The 21,443-nt window shown below is 46.0% G+C and overlaps 1 protein-coding gene and 1 non-coding gene across 2 annotated transcripts in view; both read left to right on the forward strand.

The window, feature by feature from the left end:
* LOC132649326 (uncharacterized) overlaps positions 1-16,278 on the forward strand; it is a 28,563-nt gene extending 12,285 nt beyond the window's left edge. Inside the window, exons 3-6 of the mRNA XM_060372994.1 lie at positions 124-304; positions 824-1,068; positions 1,304-1,853; positions 14,248-16,278. Coding sequence (XP_060228977.1) covers positions 124-304; positions 824-1,068; positions 1,304-1,853; positions 14,248-14,369 — 1,098 coding nt within the window. The 3' untranslated portion in view covers positions 14,370-16,278. The remainder of the gene's footprint in view (positions 1-123; positions 305-823; positions 1,069-1,303; positions 1,854-14,247) is intronic.
* On the forward strand, positions 405-478 carry Trnan-guu (transfer RNA asparagine (anticodon GUU)). Its single transcript has one exon. It is a non-coding gene; the product is annotated as a tRNA-Asn (tRNA).
* Positions 16,279-21,443: the final 5,165 nt, after the last annotated feature.

Consider the following 21,443-nt stretch of genomic DNA (forward strand, 5'->3'; position numbering starts at 1 on the left):
CACAACACATACACCCCCCCACACACACACACACACCTCCCCCCCACACACACACACCCACACACACCCCAGCCGCGCGGCGAGGTCGAGGCGCCGCGGGGACGGCGTGCGCGCCTTTGGCAGAGCCGGGATCTGAACGCGGAGAGGCGCGCGGAGGAGGCCAGTGGGCGGGCGGCCGGTCGCGCGGACGCAGAGGGAGCCTCGGCCCCGAGCCGCGCGGCCTCGGCTGTCCCGGGCGCGGCTGGGCGGACAGCAAAGCCGAGCCCCACCCCGCGCCCGCGAGTCCGCTCCATCAGAGCTCCGGGTACAGCTCCCGCTTGAATCAGGCGTAGGCAGAGGGAGAAGCCGCGGAGCCTTGATCATTCTTCATAAAAGCCTCGGCTGGAGGCCCCAGCGGCACCGGAGTCTCTGTGGCGCAATCGGTTAGCGCGTTCGGCTGTTAACCGAAAGGTTGGTGGTTCGAGCCCACCCAGGGACGCCCTAGCTTTTATGGGGCCCCGAGCCTCCTCCTGTCTGTGAATTTCCATGTGTCAAATTCAAACTGAAGTCCAGCCGCCCGCTTGCATGCTAAACCACCCTTCCCACCTTCAGAAATTAGTCCTGACACAATGACGCCCGCTTCCGTTGTTGTCTGCTCCCCTCTACTCCTTCTAGCCTACTAGGCTTTTGTAGAAAAAGGCGATAAATCTGAAAAAATAAACCTACTGTACAGTTTCATAAGTAAATTTCTAAAAATAAAAAATTAAGGTAAAAAAAAGGAAAGTTACTTTCGTATTTTGCTTACACATCACTTGTGCGCAAAGTACCAAACCTCCCACACTAGCTACTGTGGAAAACAACCAGTTTCTCCTTAATAACTTCGCCATCTGGTGCAGATCATGGACATTTGAAGCCAGTCTGAAGAAAAAGGTAAAAACGGATCTATCGGCCATCAGGAGGCACCTGTCGCCTGCACCAGCTTCTCGCAAGGCTGAAGCGAGAGGCCGCCGTGTCTACCTCAGTGGAAACCGCAGCAAAGAAGAAATAAATGAAATCACTGACTTCCGCCGGCACTGGCAGTGTTTCAGTGTGGGTATTAATAATTTTCAAATCTTGTTTCCGCATATACGCACATATACACACGTATACACCCGCGTTTTTTATTTCCCCTGGGCTCACATATTCATTCTCCTTGTGCATGTGTGTATATGTTAATTTATTAATATGCGTAATTTAGATTTACATGTAGTACACATTGACGTTGCACATACTGATTTACTCTTTAAAAATACTTTCTTCTCGTTCGTGGGTGGTTTTCCTGCAGATACGTCTGTGCCGGATCCCCGGACCGCAGACCGTGAAGAGCTGGCGGGACGCGGGTGCCGGAGGTGAACCCAGGCCTCCGAGCTCAGAGCTGACTGAGCCGCTGAGCATCTCTCCAGCCTGCACGCGAGTGCTTCTCCTCCTGGGTTGCAGCGACCGAGTCCCCACGCGGGAGGAAGAGCAGGCACGGGCGCCGGCGCAGCCCGCCCTCTTCCGGGGCTCGGCCGGGCGAGGCGGTGCACCGGCCGCCTGCCGGGACGGCGCGGGCTGGCGAGCTCCGGGTTCGCCTCCTGCCAAGCCGCCGCCGCCGCACGGGACGGGCCTCCCCGGCTCCCTCTCCAAACAGTCCCAGAACACTTCTGGGCTTAAGTTTCCACGACGGAGCGCCAGGGAACACCCGAACAACAGCGCGCCAGCGACTGCGGCGCTGCGGGGCGGGCTCCCAGCCCGGGGTCAGACCGCACCGGGAGCCACTGGCCTGACGTCACAGCCGGCCTTGACGTCAGGCCAGCAGCCGCGTCCTCAGGGCCGCACTGCCCGCCTCCAAAGCGGTAACGTGATTACTTAATTTAAAACCCAAAGTGCTATTTTAATTGTTTTTTTTTTGTTTGTTTGTTTTTTTGCACGAAGTTTAATTACTATTTTACTCCTCATGTCATGCGGGGAGTTTTAAAACTTAATAAAATATAAAAGGGCATGTTAAATTACACGTTTACTGTGTTGCTAGATTTGATTCACACGAAATTAGTGTGCGAACGTGGAACCTCAGAGGAACTGCTGTCTCTAGGTAACAGTTTGGTGGCATTTAGTGGGAAAGGGACAGGATTGAAAATACAGGCACAGGCCGGACAAGATATGGGGGAGAAGCAGAAAGCCTGAGTCAGGCCGTGCAGGAAGCCTGGCGTCTGCGATCCTCCCCCCAGGCTGCTGCTCAGGAATCACCCACAGAAACCCTCACCCAGAGGACGCGTGGGGTGCACGGGGGTTCGCCTCCCGCAGGTGTGTGGGCGGTAGTTTTCAACTTGATCTTAGGTTCCGAAGCACGTTCTTTTTCCTCCTGTTGAGGGTGACTGAAGGGATTTAGAGGCCAGGAAAGAAAGAGCGAAGGTTGAATGGGAACAGAAGCAGGACCCTGAGAACAAACCGCCCTCTAACGGAAGCAGGGGACTGCCTTGTGTGGGCACTGCTGCTTGCACGTTGCGCATATTGGAACCATTGCATACAGATGGGAAAGACAGGAAACATTTTGGGAAAATGCTTTACATAGTTATGGATGAATTGGCTTTGCAAAACCTTAGTGTGTGTTTGGTCATAGATGAAGGGGGCTGGGAATCAGCACAGAACACACCCAGACACCAAAATCTCGACACAAAGGAGATTTGTTACCCCAGAAGGACAATGGTGAGCTGGAGGGGCTGCCTCTGAGGGCAAGAGCAGCAGCAGGTGTGTCTGCGGGAACGCGTTGTTGCTTTGGCTTGGCTTGGTGTTTGGAGACAGACCTGGCTGTCCTGACTCTGTAGACCAGGCTGGTCGCGAACTCACAGAGATCTGCTTCTCTCTGCTTCTGGGATTAAATGAGTGCACCACTGTCCAGCATTACAGGAGTGGCTTTTAAGGAGAAAAAGGGCAGTCTCAGATAAGCCCTGATCGGACATGATAGCCAGGGTAGCCAAATAATGAGTTTTGATTGCTGGACCTTGGTTAGCCATACGAAAGTGGCCAAATAAAGGAACAGACTTTTGGGGCTAGCTTTAGGAATATAACCTAACGGTTTAGCAAGGGAGAAGACAGGGAGGAGGCGAAGACCTGCCCTTCAGTAGGTATGGAAACTACATTTACATAACTTGATTTTCACTAACCAAGCCCAGACACATGCTCAGATAGTTTGTAGCACTGGCTGAAGGCTAAACTGCCCTTGAAGGACTGTGCTGAATGTCTAGGTAAGTAAACATTCCCCTAATATTGTGCGAAACAATATTAAACAGTATATGTGAAATCAGAGGGAAATTCACCAAAATAGCATTGCAAACTCGTTAAGGAATATAATGTTTTATCAACCAGGAAAGAAAAAAAAATAGGTTAAACAAAAATAACAGGTCTGTCATAAAAAAAAAAAAATCACCCATTTACAGTATTTTTGTATTGCAAGTGTCTCTGTAGATAGAGGTTGGGGAGAGACATGTGGATAATTTGTTTTCCTTTTTATCTCTACCCCTGCATCTGATGTCCTATGGTGAAAGATTTTTGGGGGTGGGAGAGGGAATCTGAAGAAATGGTTTCCTTGGTTCTGAACACATAGTACATTATACTGAGTAAAACACTCAGTATAATATACTAAATTTTCATTTAATTTCTCCAAATTGTATTATACAGTATAATGGCCACGCTTGGTTGTCGACTTGACTACATCTGGAACTTATTAAACCTAAGAGTGGGCCTGGAGAGATGGCTCAGCCTGGAAGAGTACTGTCTGTTCTTCCAGAGGTCCTAAGTTCAATTCCTAGCACCCAGGTGGCTTACAAACACCTCTGGCATGTAGTCACATGAGATCCAAAAGCTGTGCGTACATGCAGACAAGCACCCATACTCATAAAACATACATCTAAATAAATCCTTTAAAAACTGGGTACACCTGTGAGGGATTTTTCTTAATTAAATTATTTGAAGTGGAAGAGCTATCCTAAATCCAGATCTTCTGAGGTGGGAAGATCTACCTTCGAACTGTGTCTCTCTCTGGTGGTAGGCTGTATAAAGGACATGCTCCTTGCCTGTTTGTCAGCACTTGCAAGTCCATTCCTTGCTGACATTAGAGCCTGCTTCTTCAGGACTCCAACAAATACTGAAGAGCAGCTGAGACATCTAGCCCGGTGGACTGAGCTGTTCAATCCTCTTTTCCACTGGGAGAAGCCACTGTTGGAGTAGCCGGAACGCAGCCTGTAAGCCCTCTAATAAATCCCATATATATATATTCTTTCTACTAGTAATGTCGCTATAGAGTGTCTGACTAATGCAAACACTAAGCCTAAAAGATGAGTCGGGGTCAAAGCCAAAGTTAATGGTGATGTCAATGGTGCTAGGCCAAACCCTCAGCATGCTTAACTCCACGCAGCACACCATCGCTCACACTTGTCTTCACCCAAACTGATAATCCTGCTCTTTTCTCAAAGGAAAAAATGGGCAAAGTCCAGTTGAAATTCATCCTACAAAATATTTGAGCAGCATGACTCAAATTGTCACAATCCTCAAAGGCAAGAAGAGTCTGGGAAACTGTCACCGCCAAGAGGAGTTTAGGGAGGTATGACAAGTAAACTGACTCAAATACATTTTCCCGACCCCAAATTGTCTCCATTTTTTCAGTCTAAGAGGACTTGGTTCTCTTGAAAACTGTTTCTTTTATATAAAATTGGAATTGACTCCAGACACATACATCATGTGTGTATGTGTGAGAGAGAAACAGGGAGAAGGAAAGAGAGGGAGGAAGGGAGAAGGGAAGAGAGGGAGGAAGGGAGGATGGGAAGAGGAGAGACAGAATGTGGAAGTCAGCTTTGAGAGCCCGTTCTTCTCCTCCACCTTGTTTGAGACACGACCTCTTGTTTGTTGCTTCCACGAGCCAGGCCAGCCGGCCAGAGAGCTTCTCCATTTTCTTCTGTCCCCCTCCTCTCTCTGTAGAACACTGAGGTGGGATTATTATCCTGGTGCACTACAGTGTCTGGCTTTGAGTGGGTTCTGAGGGCTCTGACTTCAGGTCTCCACAGTGATCTGCACGCCTCTCCTTCTGCCTCTTAGAAGCAGCTTGCTGTCTTGTCAGGAGCGGCTTAAGGCACACTAGGATTCACAGATGTTTTTTTCACTGACCTTTCAACACAGACCCTTGTGGTCCCACCCTGCGTCTGGACTTCATGGTGGAGCATGACCGCACCAAAGGAGGGCCCTGTCTCCCGTGACCTTCGTGTGATTCTCCAAAGCCAATTCTTATTAGACAGGCTTTTACCTTCCACAGGAGGGACAAGAGAAGCAGCATTGCTTTCTAACTCAATGAATCCTCTGTACTTTAAATTTCTCTAGATTCCACACATTTGCAGGTGAGAGTGGGAGTCCTTATTTTATTCCTCAAATAGTTTTTCACAGGCAGCTAAAGTAGAAGCAGTTGGCACTCTCAGCACTCTGCCTATAAAACAGCCTCTCCAGACCTGGGGGTGACCTCAGGGTCTCTCCTGTTCCCCACATCCCATAGGGAACATCTGTCCCCACAGTTGTCTGCGTCTTCCCACATGCTCACTTGTTCCCCCTTCTTCCATCTCTGCCTTTCACGCCCTTGCTACTGATCTTGTAAAATGTTCATTGTAGTCCATCTCCTGAGTCTAAGACAAATGTCACAGTTTTCATTCTTAGATTCCAAGTTCTGTTCTAGTGATCTCTAGTTGCAGAAGTAAACGCTATAAATCTCAGTGGCATAAAAAGACTTCCAGATTACTAGGGCTCCAGCTCGGTGAGTTGGCCAGACTCGGCTGAGCAGCAGTGGAAACTCTCCTACAAGGGATGGCTCAGATGCTGTAATGAGACTGGGGCATTCAGCATCTCAATGTCCCTTTCAGGTGCCTTTGTCTCTTGGACATCTCATTCCACAGGGCTTTGTCTCTCTAGCAGTGTAACCTACTAGCTTGCTTAATCTGTGTGTGTGTGCGTGTGTGTGTATGTGTGTCTCCCTCTCTCCCTCCTTCCCTCCCTTTTTTCTTTTCTTCTTCCTCTTCTCGTTCTTTCTTTTCTCCCTCTGCCTGCCTGCCTGCCTTCCTTCCTTCCTTCCTTCCTTCCTTCCTTCCTTCCTTCCTTCCTTCCTTCCTTTCTTCCTTTCTTCCCTTCTTTCTTTCGTGGCTTCAGGGCTCCAAGAAGGAATAAAAAGATGCCCAAAATTACCAGTCTTCATTCCATTAGTCAAAATAGCTCTAGGCTGTTCCCACACTGAAAAGAAGTGGGCTTTAGCTCTACCAGATTTCGGGGGTTAGAGAATTAGTTGTCTTTTTAGAAACTAACAAAGCCCTTTGTCCAGCACTGTAGGTCTGTAACCCACCATGGGGCAGTGTTGGCTGTGCTGCTGCTGTCTTTCTGGGTCGTTCCCGAGTGGGAGAGCAATACAGTTTCTGTCCATTTTTTCCCCTTGTGCCTGAATGCTGACCTGACACTCAGGGCTATGGTCTGGCACATCAAAACTCCCTCCTCCTCTGTTGCCTGGTCATAGAGATACCCTCCTACACCCTGTCCGACCGCTGATGCAAGCTGAGAGACACACATGGGGTGACTCTGGTGGAGGACGAGGAGATAAGGACCGCCTGCCTATTTACTGTCTCCTTTAATCTGGCTGTGCAGATCCTGGTTACGTCCTTTTTATTTGCAATGGATGAGAGTGAGGCTTGCAAGGCTCAGCTTGTGTTGGGCAGTTCTAGTCTCATGACCATTTGGTTATCCTGCCAAGGGTTCTAATCAGTGAGCTGCTCAGATGTGTGCTGAACAGTATGTGACACTTGATTGGGACATGAATATGATGCCCACAGCTTCGATATCAGCTAGAACCCCAAGGGGCCTGTCTATAGTGATGTTCAGAATTGCCATGGACTCACACGGCATCGTTTCACAGCAAAGAGGTCCCTCCTACTACAAAGTGTGCTGAGTTGGGCGGCCCATTTGGTGAGGGCTCACTGCCCTTTGTTGCCCAGCATCTCATGCAAACTGTGCCTCAGGTAAGCAAGCCGAGTAACTAGGCTGCAGTGTGCACCAGGCTGCACAGGGTTTGGCATTTTCTTAGTGGTGAGGTGCATGAATCACAAAGGACTTGCCAGTCGTTCTTGGACTGTGTTACAGACCCAAGGCTCTTTGTACCCTCAAATATATGGGGGACATGCAGTGGCATGGGTCTCCCACTTCTGAGGCTGCATTCCAAAGCCTCTGATGTGCCTGAACTTCTGGCTACTTCTGGCCATGTGTCACCACAGAGTGTGCCACAATCATGTTCAACACAGTGTATAGGCAGCTCTGCTCCCTTCAGACCACACTATGCACAAGGGCACGTGAACTCGTTTCGCAGCCCTAGAAATGTGCGCCGCATCTGCCTTGAGTGCAAGCTGCCTCTGCACTTCCTCTTTGCTGCCGATGGCCGGAAGCCAGCTGCAGGTACCACCGAGAGCGCTGTGAGACAGAAGTCGCAGCACTCACTGTCATTTTATAGCACCCGTCTTTAAAAATTCCGGGTACACAGAGATCTGACAACTTATTTTTTGACTCCTGAAAGGTAGCAGAAATCACTGCCATTCTTCTGGCAATATGATTTTTTTCTTCCTCTGAAGCTAAACCAAGGAAAGGAGGAGGGAGCTTTAGAGCCTCTATTCTGTCTCTCCCACTGGGCGGCCCTGCCTCACACAAGAAATCGGATGTAGGTGTTTCCACCAGTCATGGGCATTTAGTCACACACTTGGGCACAGCTGCTCTGAGTGGTCCAGGGAGGCAGGGCGTCACTGACCACTTCCTTTGAAGGTCCCCATTCTAAAGCGGGGTGGACCAGGATGCTACGGTTAGTCAGGGCCATATCCCACACTGGGAGTTCCTCCTCTCGCACTTTTGCCCTCCTTTGGGAGGGCAGGGGTGGAACTTTGTGGGTGATAGACTCCTTCTCGACTGGGTCTAGACCAGTATTTCAGTCCAGTGGGTTTCAGGCTTGAGTAGGGACTCAGTTTAAGGCCCTGGGGTGAATACAGACTATTACTGGGGTGAGTGCTCTCGGCCTCCTGAAGCTCTATTGCAGAGGTCTGCTTTCTATCGTTTTTAAACATGCGCTCGTTTATTTTGTGTGCACGCACACACACCCCAGTGTGCATGTGTGTGCATGTGCAACTGTGCATGTGGCATGACACACAATGAGGTCAGAGGACAACTTGGAGGAATTAGCTTTCTCCTTCCACCATGCGGCGTCCGGAGATTAAATTCATCAGTCAGGCTTGATCCATTAAACCACCCTGCAGGCTCTCAGTTCACTTTATTTTGTCTCATGTAGATGGGTGTTTGCCTGCATGTATGTCTGTGCAGCTCACAGGCCTGGTGCCTGTGGAAGAAAGAAGCTTTCAGGTCACCTGGAACTCAAATTCAGATGGTTATGAGACACCACAGGTTTGATTTGCTGCAAATCAAACCTACATCCTCCTGAAGAGGGGCCAGTTCTTAGTCATTGAGAAATCTCTTCAGCCCCATTTCTTTCTCTTCTCCCGCCCCTTATTTTCAGATCAGCTTTAAACTATGATTCTCCTGCCTCCGCTTCCTGAGCGCTAGGATTACAAGTGTGCGCCATCACACTTTACTTCAGACTTTTTCTTTTGGTTATGTAGTTTCAGTAACATACTTATTGGCTGCTCGTTCCTCATGTCTCTGTTATTTTAACCATCTCCACATTTCTCTGGGTCACACACCTAAGCCCTCCAGTTGATCCTTTCCAGTCATTTCAGTAGTTGTCACACTCCACCTCATGACTTCAGGACTCCATCATTCCCACACCTGGCATCAGGGTCTGGCTCTGTAACAATATTTCCAATGTCTGCCCAATCACAGAGGCTACCACACTGGCTCTCACACAGAGAGATCTTATCCCTTCTCCCATGCTTTCCTATGACTTTACTGACTAGAGACTCCCCCAGGCCTGCCCACAAAACGTTGCTGGCTGGTAGATTTCCTGAATTGCCGGCACTCACACACCATGGACCAAGAATATTAAATGGAAAATTCCAGAAGTGAACAGTTCATGAATTGTGAACAACTTCATATCACACCCAGTCCTGCCCCTGGAAGGGAACAGCCCCTTTGCCCAGTGTATCCACTGTCATGTGCTACCTGACCCTATGTCACTTAGGGCTTGTGACTGAGTGACCTTACTTTCCTTAATGCTGGTCCTGAGGCACCAGGGTAGTGAGGCTAAAAACTGGATATGTCCAAGAGAGCCTGCATCCATCAGCTGAAGAAGGAAAAGGTCTCACCTTAGTAACCAAAGAAATAATGTGTACTGGGGTCACTAACACGTTTGGGAAAAACCGACGCTTTATGCATGAAACTGTGAAGAAGGGAGGGGAAAAAAGCCCCTGATTTGTTATCATACCAGAAGCTGCAAGTGTTGTGAGCATTGTGAGTGATAATCACCCGGTGAAGAGAGCAAAGGCATCAAGTTAGTGTGCAGATAGATAGGCTTTCTACTGCTCTTTCCTAGAGTAGCAGTGTTTTCTCCAAGTGATCATGACTGTGCAGGACTCAGCATCGTCCTCTAGTTGCTGCCAGATAATACTGTTTTATAGTACAGTGGTCCACACTGATTCTGTAAGCAGCTTCCTTCTCAACCTACTTGATACAGCAGTCCCAAGGAGGCAGATCAGCTTAGCACTCACATTCAGCGGATACTGCACTTGAAATTCTGACCTTTTCTTGGGCTGGTGACGTGGTGCAGTCTCTGGTGAAGCTGGGCAGTGGCACTTATCACTTAGGGGGACAGTCGATACTGTATGTGCCATCGCTGGGCGCTCAGCGGGTTACGTGTATTACACACTTGTTCCACTGTGAGCCTTTCAACTTCCTGTGTGGTTATGGAGATGACATCTGTCATAAGTAAGCATGTGAATACTCTGGTGGCTTCTGATGACACGTTAGGCTTGGTCCTATGGACCTTTGGGAGTGGAGCCTCTTCTCTGCCTCAGCGGGTGGGTTGGGTTTTGATTTGTCCTGGGGGAGAAGCTGTGTCTACAGGAGAAGTGGTCTTACAAGGCAGGGAGATCTGCATCACCTCCAGGCAAGGAGGGAATGCTAACCTTTGGCCGATGAGGGGAGGACCTCCCCTATCAGTGGACTGGGGGAGGGGCATAGGAGAAGAAGAGGGAGGGTGGGATTGGGAGGGGATGGGGGAGGGGGCTACAGCTGGCATACAAAGTGAATAAACTGTAATTAATAAAAAAAATTATTCTGGCTTATTTGGATTTTGTTGTTGCTTTGTTTTGTTTGGCTGTTTGTGAAAGAAAGAAAGAAAGAAAGAAAGAAAGAAAGAAAGAAAGAAAGAAAGAAAGAAAGAAAGAAAGAAAGAGAGAGAGAGAGAGAAGGAAGGAAGGAAGGAAGGAAGGAAGGAAGGAAGGAAAGAAAGAAAGAAAGAAAGAAAGAAAGAAAGAAAAGAAGAAAGAAAGAGCTTATGTGGATGGGAGATGGGGAGAATCCGGAAGGAGCTGGGGAGGGGAAACAGTGATCAGAATATATTGCATGAAAAAGAATTTATTTTCAATAAAAAAGAACCATAAAAATGCTTTTGCATAGAAAGGGGTTTTTTTTGTTTTGTAATAAACATGAGCTTTGGAATGATGAGTTGTAGGCTGCTTGAGGTGAAGAAAATGAAACAGCTCAGAGTCTCTATTTAAGACTTGGTCAGAAAAAAAGGGACAATAAACTGGGGAAGAACCGAGAAGTGGAGGGAAAGCCAGAGGCATTTTATTCAGAAGCATTTTATGCAGGCATTTTGACCAAGCTCTCAGTGTTTGACAATCTAATTAAGCTTTGAGTTCCAGGTCAGGGTGGGCTACCTAGCAAGACTCTGCCTCAAAAACAAGACTACAACACAACAACAACAAACAAACAAAAACCCAACCAACAAACAAATCCATTTAAAATTTCTTGAGCTCATTGTGTGATCACAAGTTGTAAATTACATCTCTTCATTAAAATCCTCAGTCTTCAGTTACTGTGTCTTTTCTTGATTTTGTCATGCTTGGCTCCAGCAATTAAGGTGTGACAGCCATTTGACTATTATCTCCAAAGAAATCTTGTAAGCCAAACCCCTCACGCATGCAGGAAGCTGCCCTGCTGGGCTTAGTTCTTCAATTTGGTGATGACTGTTGGGATCAGTAAGCAGGCATCTCTATGGCCAGCCCCAAGGGACCTGACAAACTAGTTATCAGGCATCTGTGAAGCCACCAGACCAGCTGCTGATCACCCGGAACTACCTGCGCATGCCCTGGGTCACCTTATAAGAGAACTCCTGGAGCCCCCCCCCCACTCTCTCTCTTCCGCCTCGTCTCTCTGTGGCCCCTTTTCCCTTCCCCTAATAAACCTCCCACGTGGAACTCGTGTGATTTGTGAACCCGTCGTGTAAGCTTCACAGGCGCACATTTCCTAACAACGACTAAATCAATTATCTGCTACCTTCATTTTAAAATATATTTTAAGAAGCTAGATTAGAGTTGCTTGAAGAGCAGTTACAAAGTCTGAATTGCCTGTTGGTAGGAGAAGTTGGAGGTGCTGAGCCACCTGATTTCATTCCAGCACTTTAAAGCAACGCTTCATGTAAGTCCTTGCTAGTGTTTTATCTTGGACTTTTTTTTTCCTAAAAAAAAATAAAACAAAAAATACCTATAAAGATAACTTACTAAAGATAATTTACAGTACTAACAGAGGGGAACAGGGAGAGCCAAAATTGGAGGCACACAACTCCAGCCCCTGCTAGCTCTTGGGAGGTGAAAGCAGGTGATCTAGAGTTCAAGTTCAGCCGGGACTACACAGTGACTCCCCCCCAAGAGAGAGATGAAAGTTAGTGTTAACGACATTTTGCATTATGTAATTTTAAACCGTCATCTCTGTCATGTGATGATACCTTTTCCGTAGGAATCTATCTTGGCTGCTAGTCTTCATCGTCTGTGCAAGCCACAGCACGCTTGTCCAGTCTCTTGTCCCTAAACATTTAGGTTGCATTTCTTCCCTATCGCTTATAGAGCTGAACTGAGTGGTTACAGAAATTTTTTTTTCTCTCCCTTTATATTCAGGGTGAAGTTCTTTGGTGATGTTTTAATAAGCAATATCAATAGAATAGAGCTTTACTATGTGTGGAATTTTGGGTAGGCAGTGCTAAATTGACTCTCACAAGGACTATGCCAATTTTTACTACGTGTTACTTTCTTGCTAAATAATATTCCACTGTATGGATATAGTAAACATATAACCTATATGTTTACCCATGCATTCATTACTATTTAAGTTTTTCCCCTTGTTTTATTGCTATGATTCAAGCTACTGTGACCATCCATCTACAACAATGTATAAGAATATATGTTTTGTCGTACTTCTAGACAGTGCGAAATGTCACAGAGACAAAAAGACTTTTAACACAAGCTCCTGACTGCCTGTTCAGTCTGTGTTTCCTTGACTTTTGAGAATGCAGACGATTTTGAGTTTCCATCTGTAATTCAGCCTTCTACTTGAAAACCTTAGCTGAGCTAGGTGTGGTGATGTAGGCCTGAGACCCCAACACTCAGGAGGCTGAGCTGGGACAGGCTCAGGTAGGAGGATCATGAGTTTGAGGCCTGCTTGGCCTGCACAACACCCAGTCTTCATCAGCCGCCTCCCTTCCGCCGACCCAGTCACCTAAGCACCACTAGTCTACTTTCTGCTTCACGGATGTGGTTTACTCTGGATATCTCACACAAGCGGAATCACATAACACAGGACCTTTGGGGACAGCCTTGGCTTAGCATGTCCTCTCCTGAGAAACGCTGTGGCGTTCACATGCACATCTCCCTCTTCCTCGGCTGACTGGACTCCACCCTGTGGATGCGGCCTGTTTCGTTTCCCCTGCGTCTGTGGCTACTCAGGTTGCTCACTATTACGTACTGGCAGTCCTGTTTCTAAGCATTCATGCACAAGTTTCTGAGGGACTTACGTTTTCATCTCTCCCTGTGTATATTAGGGAGCAAACTGCTTATGATGCTGAAAATTTTGCAGTTGTACACACACACACACACCACATATATTATATACACACACATTAATTTCTTCGTGTCTTTGTTGGTATAACGTTCTTTTGAAATGTATACACCTTACCCTTGTTCATTCAAATGCTGATTTCTCCCCCCCCTGGTTTCAATCCAGATATTGCATTGTGATACTTACTCTGAGCATCCTGTCTCAACTGTGTGTGAACAGGCCAAAATAAAACAACTAGCCACAATGTTGTGCAAAGAGAGGAGCCAGAGGACAGGAAAGGGGAGGAGCCAGAGGGCAGGAAATGAATGGGAGGAGAAGGGGCGAGAGGATTGCTAAGACAGAGAGTGGGAGGACAGATCTTGGAACTACATGGAGAGATGGACTGGACCTAGGATATCACTAAAAGCAAGTATAATGTGGGAAATATAAATGTTAGGAAACTATGAGGGCTTGGAGGTTTAGGATGGTGTAACTATTGCCCAGCATTAGTTACTGGGTTAATTAAATAAACCCAGTCTCTGTGTAGTGATTTGGTTATACAGCTGTTTAGGATTAACAGCAGCATTACTAAAAGATAAATCAATAGTAAATATTAAACACCACCTACAACATGTCTTGAAGATTTCTTGTGGGTTTATGTAAGGTTTTTATATAAGGTCATCATTAATCTCCATATATTGCTTGCCTTTAATTTAGGTAATGTTTTTTTTAAACAAATGCCTTTAATATTTATATTTTCAGTTAATATTTTGTACCTTATTTCATGTTAAGCTTTAAAAACATCCCAGAGAGGACTCTATGACTCAGAGGATGAGAGCACTGGCTATTCTTCCAGAAAATCTTGGTTTGATTTCCAGAACCTGTATGGCAGCTCACTGCCATCCGTAACTCCCATCCTAGGTGCTCCAAAGCCTTCTTCTGGTCTCCATGGGCACTGGACATGCAAGCAGTACGCTGGGGAGAAGCACCTAGGCCCGCAGAAAAACATTTTAATTCCTCTGCACAATGTAAATCTTAATTGAGTATTGATGTTATTTTTTTAATTTTTCGATATTGCGAGTTTTTAAAATATTTCATTAGTTTGAGTCAGTAGAGGTGCATAACACTCAGTTCAGTCGACATTACCTGAACAATTAACCTTTTTTAACTTCTTCCTTCTGTTCTACTGATGTGCTTCTTTCATAGATGATGGTGAGGATGATGACTACAACAGCGATAATGATGATGACGAGGATGATGATGACGACGTTGACGACAAGGATGACGAGGATGATGACGAGGATGATGATGGCTTGTGGTGCAATTGAACCCAGCACTTGCTTACAGTAGGTGCTTCCATGCCCTAATGTCTGTCTGGGTCAGCATGTCAATTTTTGTACCTGGGCCAAATTATTTAAATTAGTAAAAAATTCATAAAATGTTTTGTATGTTAAAAAGAAGAAAACAACTATTTCCCTTGCAACCCAGCACCTCACATCCAATTAATTTTCTTTTCCAAATACTTTTAGTGACTTAGTCTTCTTTCAAATGTTTCGCAGATTTTGTCAAAGTTTTCTGGGTATTCTAAATATAGTCAGGGTATTTACCACATTTGCTATTTGACTTTGAAAGAGTTGATGTACTAATATATTGAATTTTTTATGCAGAAAAATATCTCAAATTATTTGAATAATTATAATGAACATTAATATTTAAATTAACAAATCTACAGAGGAATGCTTTAAAGCTTAGAAATGAGGAAATATTAAAAACAAAACATTTTGCTTATACAATTTTGAAGACACTTTAAAGAAGAAATAATACGAAATTGAAATTAGAGAATACATACAGCAAACTCATAGAGCCCTGGTCGCTGAGTTTTGACCAGCCCCTCACACACCTGTGCTTGTAGCCGCTGCAGATGACCTGTTCTGTTACGTGCTGATGTGTTGTGGTGGCTAGGTTTTTGTCAACACAAAGTAGAGGAAATGGCATTTCAGAAATGACCTCTATCAGATTGACCCTCACAAGAAAATGTGAAGCATCTTGGTTGTGACTGATACGAAAGCTCCCAGCCCACTGTGGGCAGTGCCATCCCTGGGCAGGTGGCTATTTAAGAGAGCAGATTGGGCAAGCCTTGAGAGCAGGCCATCAAGCTTCCATCTTGCATGGCCTCTGCTTCAGTTCCTGCTCCCTGGGTTCCCTCAGGGACTGGTAATCCAAACTAACCCTTTCCTCCCCAGGTTGATTTCGGTCAGTGTTTTATTTAGAAAGCAAGGTAGGGAATATTCACTGGAATTAGGAAATACGTGAAGCTTTAGTCTGCTTTTCCGTTTTGGAGGTTTTCTGCGAACTGCCACCTGCTAGATGTAATTGGCAGTGACTGAATAGCCTGCATTTTCTCATTCCTTTCCAAGTTTCCTGGGGAAAGGGCTGTGTACTAACAACCTAAACAAAGGAGGCGTTTGAGGTGGCCAAGGGCTTCAGGGAGAATTTGCCTTTCGGTAGAGAATTACGGAGGGAAGTGGCTAATGAGACACTTTGTTTCCTTATTTGAGTGGAGATACTGAATTATTCTGTAACAGATGGGCTTTTCTTTTCTTTTTGTGTGTGGTGCCTGGGATCCGAACCTTAAACACGTCACTCTAGCCTGAGCTACACCCATCGTCCTAGACAAAAGTTTTCATGTAATCTTTGTGCTGGGAACACAAACTGTATTTATTAAAAAAATTTTCAAACGTTTTTATTCCAGAAAGGATTCAAGAAGCTTGTGTTTGGCCTAGATTTTGTACCAAAAATAGATTGCCAAATGGGCTGGAAACTTCCTGAAGGAATACTCTTGAGACCATAAATCAATAACTAGGTTAAAAATGCCCCGCAAGGGATTTTACTCTCTTTACAAAACAAATGGAAAGGACTGGAAAGGTTATTTGGGCTGTGTCTCCTGCTATCAAATTTTATAAGAACAGGGATCAGATTTTTATAAGCCATTAAAAACTGCATGTTTCAGAAGGATGAGTCAGGCCTAATTTCTGCTTTTCTCTGTTGTGTTTGGAGTTAATGATAAGATTGTATGGAAAAATATACAAATCAATGTATTAATGTTACTGTCGTCTGCATGTCTGGTATAACTTTCAGAAAGCTCGCAGAATCACAAAGAACCCAAATGTGCTTCGGTATGCTCAGTAGATGTGACACAGCGATGTCCTCACTGAAATGCCAGCCGTAACTTTTAGTCATCTGAGTAATCGGGAATGTCAGGACTGTTTTCTCTGAGCCTTTGTTTTCCACCATCTGGGACTGTGGAAAGCTCTCAGGCTGGGCTGGGGGCGCTGAGTTTGTAAACCGCCTCCTAAGCACGAGGCTCCTGTCTGGTCCACAGAACCCATGTGGAAAACTGCATGAGGGTCCGGCGATCACCCCAAGACTGAGGAGACAAGGAGGGCAGGTCCCCGCAGCTCCCGGCCAGTGGGCCTAGCCCTGGGGGAGTCCACTGAGAGACTGAGACACGCAAATCCAGAAGCTTGGCGCCGCCCACGGCTGTCCTCCGGCCGCCACACATGCACGCATGTTCACACTCATGCACACTCACACACAGAGATCCACACAGTTTTCCCCTCTGTAACTAGAGCTGCTGGTCACTTATAGGCTAAATCTTTGAGAAGCAAGATTAAGAAGTGACACAGGGGTCATGGAGACGCTGTTGTGGATAAAGCGCTCGGGGCCAAGCCTGGCGACCTAAGTTTGATCCCTGGGATTCACATGGTCGGGAGAGAGAACAGAGTCATCAGAGCTGTCCTTTGACCTCCGTGTGTATGCTGAGGCACATGTGCTCTCACAATACACTAAATAAAGAACTGTAAACTAGCTAAACAAATGTAATAAAATAAAAAAAAAAAGAAAAGAAAATCAATACGGTCAAAACACAAACCATTAAGTGCCACTCATGAGCACAGCTCTCATGTGAAAGAGAAAAGTCAAAGTCTGGCTTTTTTTTTTTTGTTTTGTTTTCCTTTTTGCCATTGTCTCAGTATAAGAAAACGGTGGAAACCCCACAGTCTGGGTGTACTCTCAGAGTTGGGAGCCACAGCAAAATTCCTTAGGCTTTGGATTTTGATTTGTTTGTTTGTTTGTTTGTTTAGAGACAGTCTCTGTGTAGCCATGGCTGTCCTGGACTCCCTTTGAGGACCAGACTAGCCTGGAACTCACAGGGTCCGCCTGCCTCTGCCTCCCAGAGCACTGGGATCACAGGTGTGCGCCACCACGCCTGGCACATTTTTATTCTTTTAAGTATAGTTCACGATAACAGATACTTCCTTCTCTAAGTCCCGCCCTCTCCCCTCTTCCTGTGGACCTTCGAGGGGTAAAGAGTGATTGCTGTAAATCAGTACCAGAAAGGCGGTTATCAGGCTGCCCAGCACACGGCCAACCCTGACAGCTGAAACCTGGAGCTTGCTCCATGCTTGAGGGTGAGGCAGGAACATCGCTTGGGATCATGAGTTCAAGGCCAGGCTGGGCAACACAGTCAGGCCCTGCCTCATAAAAGAATATATATATATATTTTTTAAAGAAAAGTTCAGGTTTGGAACAAAAAAACAGTTAAAACCTCAATTAAGCTAAATAACATCCTCCCATCTTTTTTACTTTTTTGAGTCAGGGTTTCTCTGTGTAGCTCTGGGTGTCTTAGAATTCAGCCTGTACACCTGGCTGGCCTCAAGCTCAGAGATCCACCTGCCTTTGCCTCCCTGCCTTTGCTCCCCAGTGCTGGAATCAAGGGTGTGCACCACCACACTCCACGATAACTCTTAACTGTGTCAGGCTAGAGGGCAGAAGTGAGCAGTCTTGGCTGTGGGACTCTCTAGGCTTTCTTCATTGCCTGGTTTCCACAACGGAATACTATTTAGCAGTTAAAAACAAGGGAATCACAAAATTTGCAGGCAAATGGTGGGAAAAGGTCATCTAGAAAAGATCATCCCAGAAGCAGAAAGACACACATGGTATATATTCACTTATAAATGGATATTAGCCATATAGTATAGGATAAACATACTAAAATCTATAGTCCTAAAGAATCTAAGCAAGGAGGACCCTAGGGAAGAGACTGAAACCTCACTCAGAAGGGCAAACAAGATAGACATCAGGAGTAGGAGAAGACAGGGAACAGGACAGGAGCATTCCACAAGGGACATCTGAAAGATTCTACCCATCAGAGTATCAAAGGAGATACTGAGACTAACAGCCAAACTTCGGGCAGGAAACCTTATGGGAGAAGAGGGAGATGGAAAGACCTGGAGGGGACAAGAACTCCACAAGGAGAACAACAGAGCCAAAAAACCTGGGCCTGGGAGTCCTCTATTCATGGAGAGGACCTAGGACACCACCCTCCCCCCTCACACCCCCCCCCTCAGAGGAAGCCCATAGGCTGCTCAGTTTCCAAGTGGGTTCCCTGGTAAGGGGAACAGGGTCTGGGCTGTCTCTGACATGAACTCAGTGGCTGGCTCTTTGATCACCTCCTTCTGGGGGTGCAGAGGAAGATGATGCAGTCAGTCCTGATGAGATCTAATAGGCTAGGCTCAGATAAAAGGGGAGGAGGTCCTCCTCTATCTGTGGACTAGGGGAGGGGCATAGGAGGAGAAGAGGGAGGGTGTGTGGGACTGGGATGAGATGAGGGAGGGGGCCACAGCCAGGATATAAAGTGAATAAATTGTAATAAATAAATAATTTCTTTTAAAAAGAAGAATACATGGTATTGTTTCTTAAAAGCACTTTAATTTTTAAAAACCCCAGAGAAGCTTTTAACAGTTACTTAATTAAAAATCCACAGATACTTCTAATGCGAATGCAAGGCAGACTCCAGAGGCCTGTTCACGTTTAGCGCATGCGCTGTCCCAGGTTATCACTTCTCGAATTCTCACCATGTTCCCCATCTGCTTGGCCAGTAAGTGTGGTAATTTGAGGGCTTTTGGGGTACATAAGATTACACGATTAGGGTGCTACTGGCATTCCTAGGTGTGTGTGTGTGTGCTGGAACCCCAAGGCTCAATTCAGTTCTGCACAAAGAAGAACTTGCCCATCAGGCTCGGGTTTCAGAAGGTGGAGTGACCAGATATTCTCTGCAGGTAGGTGAATTTGGGGAACCAACTTACATCACCAGGCTTGCATGGCGAGTGCCTTTACCCACTAAGCCATCTCGCCAGCCCTAGATCTGCCAACCCTATTTTAGCCATCAGCACTTTTTCAGTGATGTTAATTTGCTGTTTTAAGATTACTCCAGCTGGGGTTGAGCTTGGCAGTAGAGCATTTACCCTAGCATGCATGAAACCCTTGCTTTGACTCACCCGTACCACAGAAAGGTATGTTCCACATGGTGAAATGTAAGGTGCTTGGTGCTGCACGGCTGGTGTGAAGGCGGTTGGCAATGACTCAGCAGAACTGGACAGTTTCTGTGAGAAGGAGCTCAACTGGGGGTTGGAATTAAGGTTTGGGATCCCATGTATTACTAAGAAACCATGTATTAGTAAGAGGCACATCAAATATAAAAGCCACAAAATAGTTCATTGATGAGCATTATCTTAAGATTTCTATTATTAGCATTCTGTACATTTAGTCTTTGTGGTAAGTAATTAATGATGTGCAAATCAGATCTTCAAGTTTTTTGTCTGAGTCTCTACAGCTGTCACACACCCCTAGCATCTCCTTTGCTCTTTCTAAAACCCTGCCTTATATTCTCTCTGGCTATTGGAAGGTGTGGTCTCCACGGTGTTCCCAAGTTAATACATGCTTTGACACACAGGAAGGTTGAAGTTGGAAATGCATAGTCACACAGGGAATCATTTTGATTTACACCTCTTCAAAAGGCCCAGCTCACGGGGGATATTGTATCTCCTCTCCAGTGTGTCTTACTTGTCTTATACGCAGGGGCCTGATCCACTGCCACTGGTTCTGGCGCTGTCGTTGTTCTGGTGCTGCTGTTCACTATTCTAATGCTTCCATAAATCAACATGTCATCACTGACTTAATGCACTCTCCTGGCATTAAGTCCTGGCACTTGATCTTATAGTATGTGACATGCAAGTATTTGCGTGTTGAAGTACATACTGCTTTTTAATTCTCTGTTGAATTATAGTTGGGCCGGACTGCCATTTTCACACTTTAAACATTGTGTTGCGGTCTCTTTAGGACATATAACATTGCTTCTAAAGGAGCCACAGCACTACCCCCGCTTTTTTTCTATCTTCACAGTATAACCTCACTATCCCAGGGTCAAGAGGTGGAATTTATTTATTTTTTCTTTGACTACGGGGTAGTTAGGTGACTTGTCTGGCCAATAGCTACAGCCCAATGATGCCCTGATACTTGGGGGCACAGGTCTCTGGAGCCTTCACTCCCCCGACCTGACAGGATTCATTCTGAACGCTAACCCTGTGAGCTACCACCAACCACCCAGCCGGACACCCCTCCCAGCCCAGCTGCCCAGAAGTCACATGGGGAGACCACCCTAAAAGAGAAGAAAAGCCTCAGGCCCAGAGCCCCAGGTCAGCTCTCAGCCAGCAGCCCAGAAACAAATGGCTTTTGACATCAAGGGCCTGGAACACAGCCCATACCTCCTCAGACAGAGCTTCCCAGTCAACCCACTGATGAGCATGAAGTAAAAAATTATTCTCTGGGACAGCTGCAAAGTTGTTTTATTTCATTGCAATAGCGAAAGAAGTTATCAAAAGGAACTTGTGGGATTGGGGAAACCGGCTTAGTGAGTGAAAGAACTTGCTGTACCAGCGTCAGGACCTGCGTTTGAATCCCAGCATCCACACCGTGAACTTCTAGTTCAACGAGAGACCAAGGCAAGAAGGTAGAGAGGATCAGAGAAAGGCACCTATGTCTGCTCTGGCCTCCGCATGCCCGTGCAGGGTCGGGCACCCCCTCTCTCGTGTGCACTTCACACACTCACACAATGAGCTGTTATTGAATATTTGTTATAAAATATTTGTTATTAGGTTTGATATAGTTAAGGACAACTGAGAAACACAATTGGGACTTTCTTTTTTTCTTTTTTTGGCTTTTTAAGACAAGAGTTTTTCTGGAATATGATCTGTAGAACAGGCTGGCCTTGAACTCACAGAGATCTGTCTGCCTCTGCCTCCCAAGTGCTGGGATTAAAGGCGTGCACCACCTCTGCCTGACCTTTTTTATTCTTTTTAATATTTTAACAATTTGCAAAGTTGTTTTATTTTTATTTCCTGATGGGAAATATTTTAGATTAAAAACTAATCAATTTCCAGATTTTAAGAAAAAAAGAGAAACATGCTACTTCATTCCAAATTGAATTAGTTAGCTAGTGTGGGTATATATACTCAAGGCGCTCTTTCAGAGCCAGAGGAGAACTCCATGTTCGTTTTCACCTT

The sequence above is a fragment of the Meriones unguiculatus genome, chromosome 19 (assembly GCF_030254825.1).
Source record: "Meriones unguiculatus strain TT.TT164.6M chromosome 19, Bangor_MerUng_6.1, whole genome shotgun sequence".
Classification (NCBI taxonomy): domain Eukaryota; kingdom Metazoa; phylum Chordata; class Mammalia; order Rodentia; family Muridae; genus Meriones; species Meriones unguiculatus.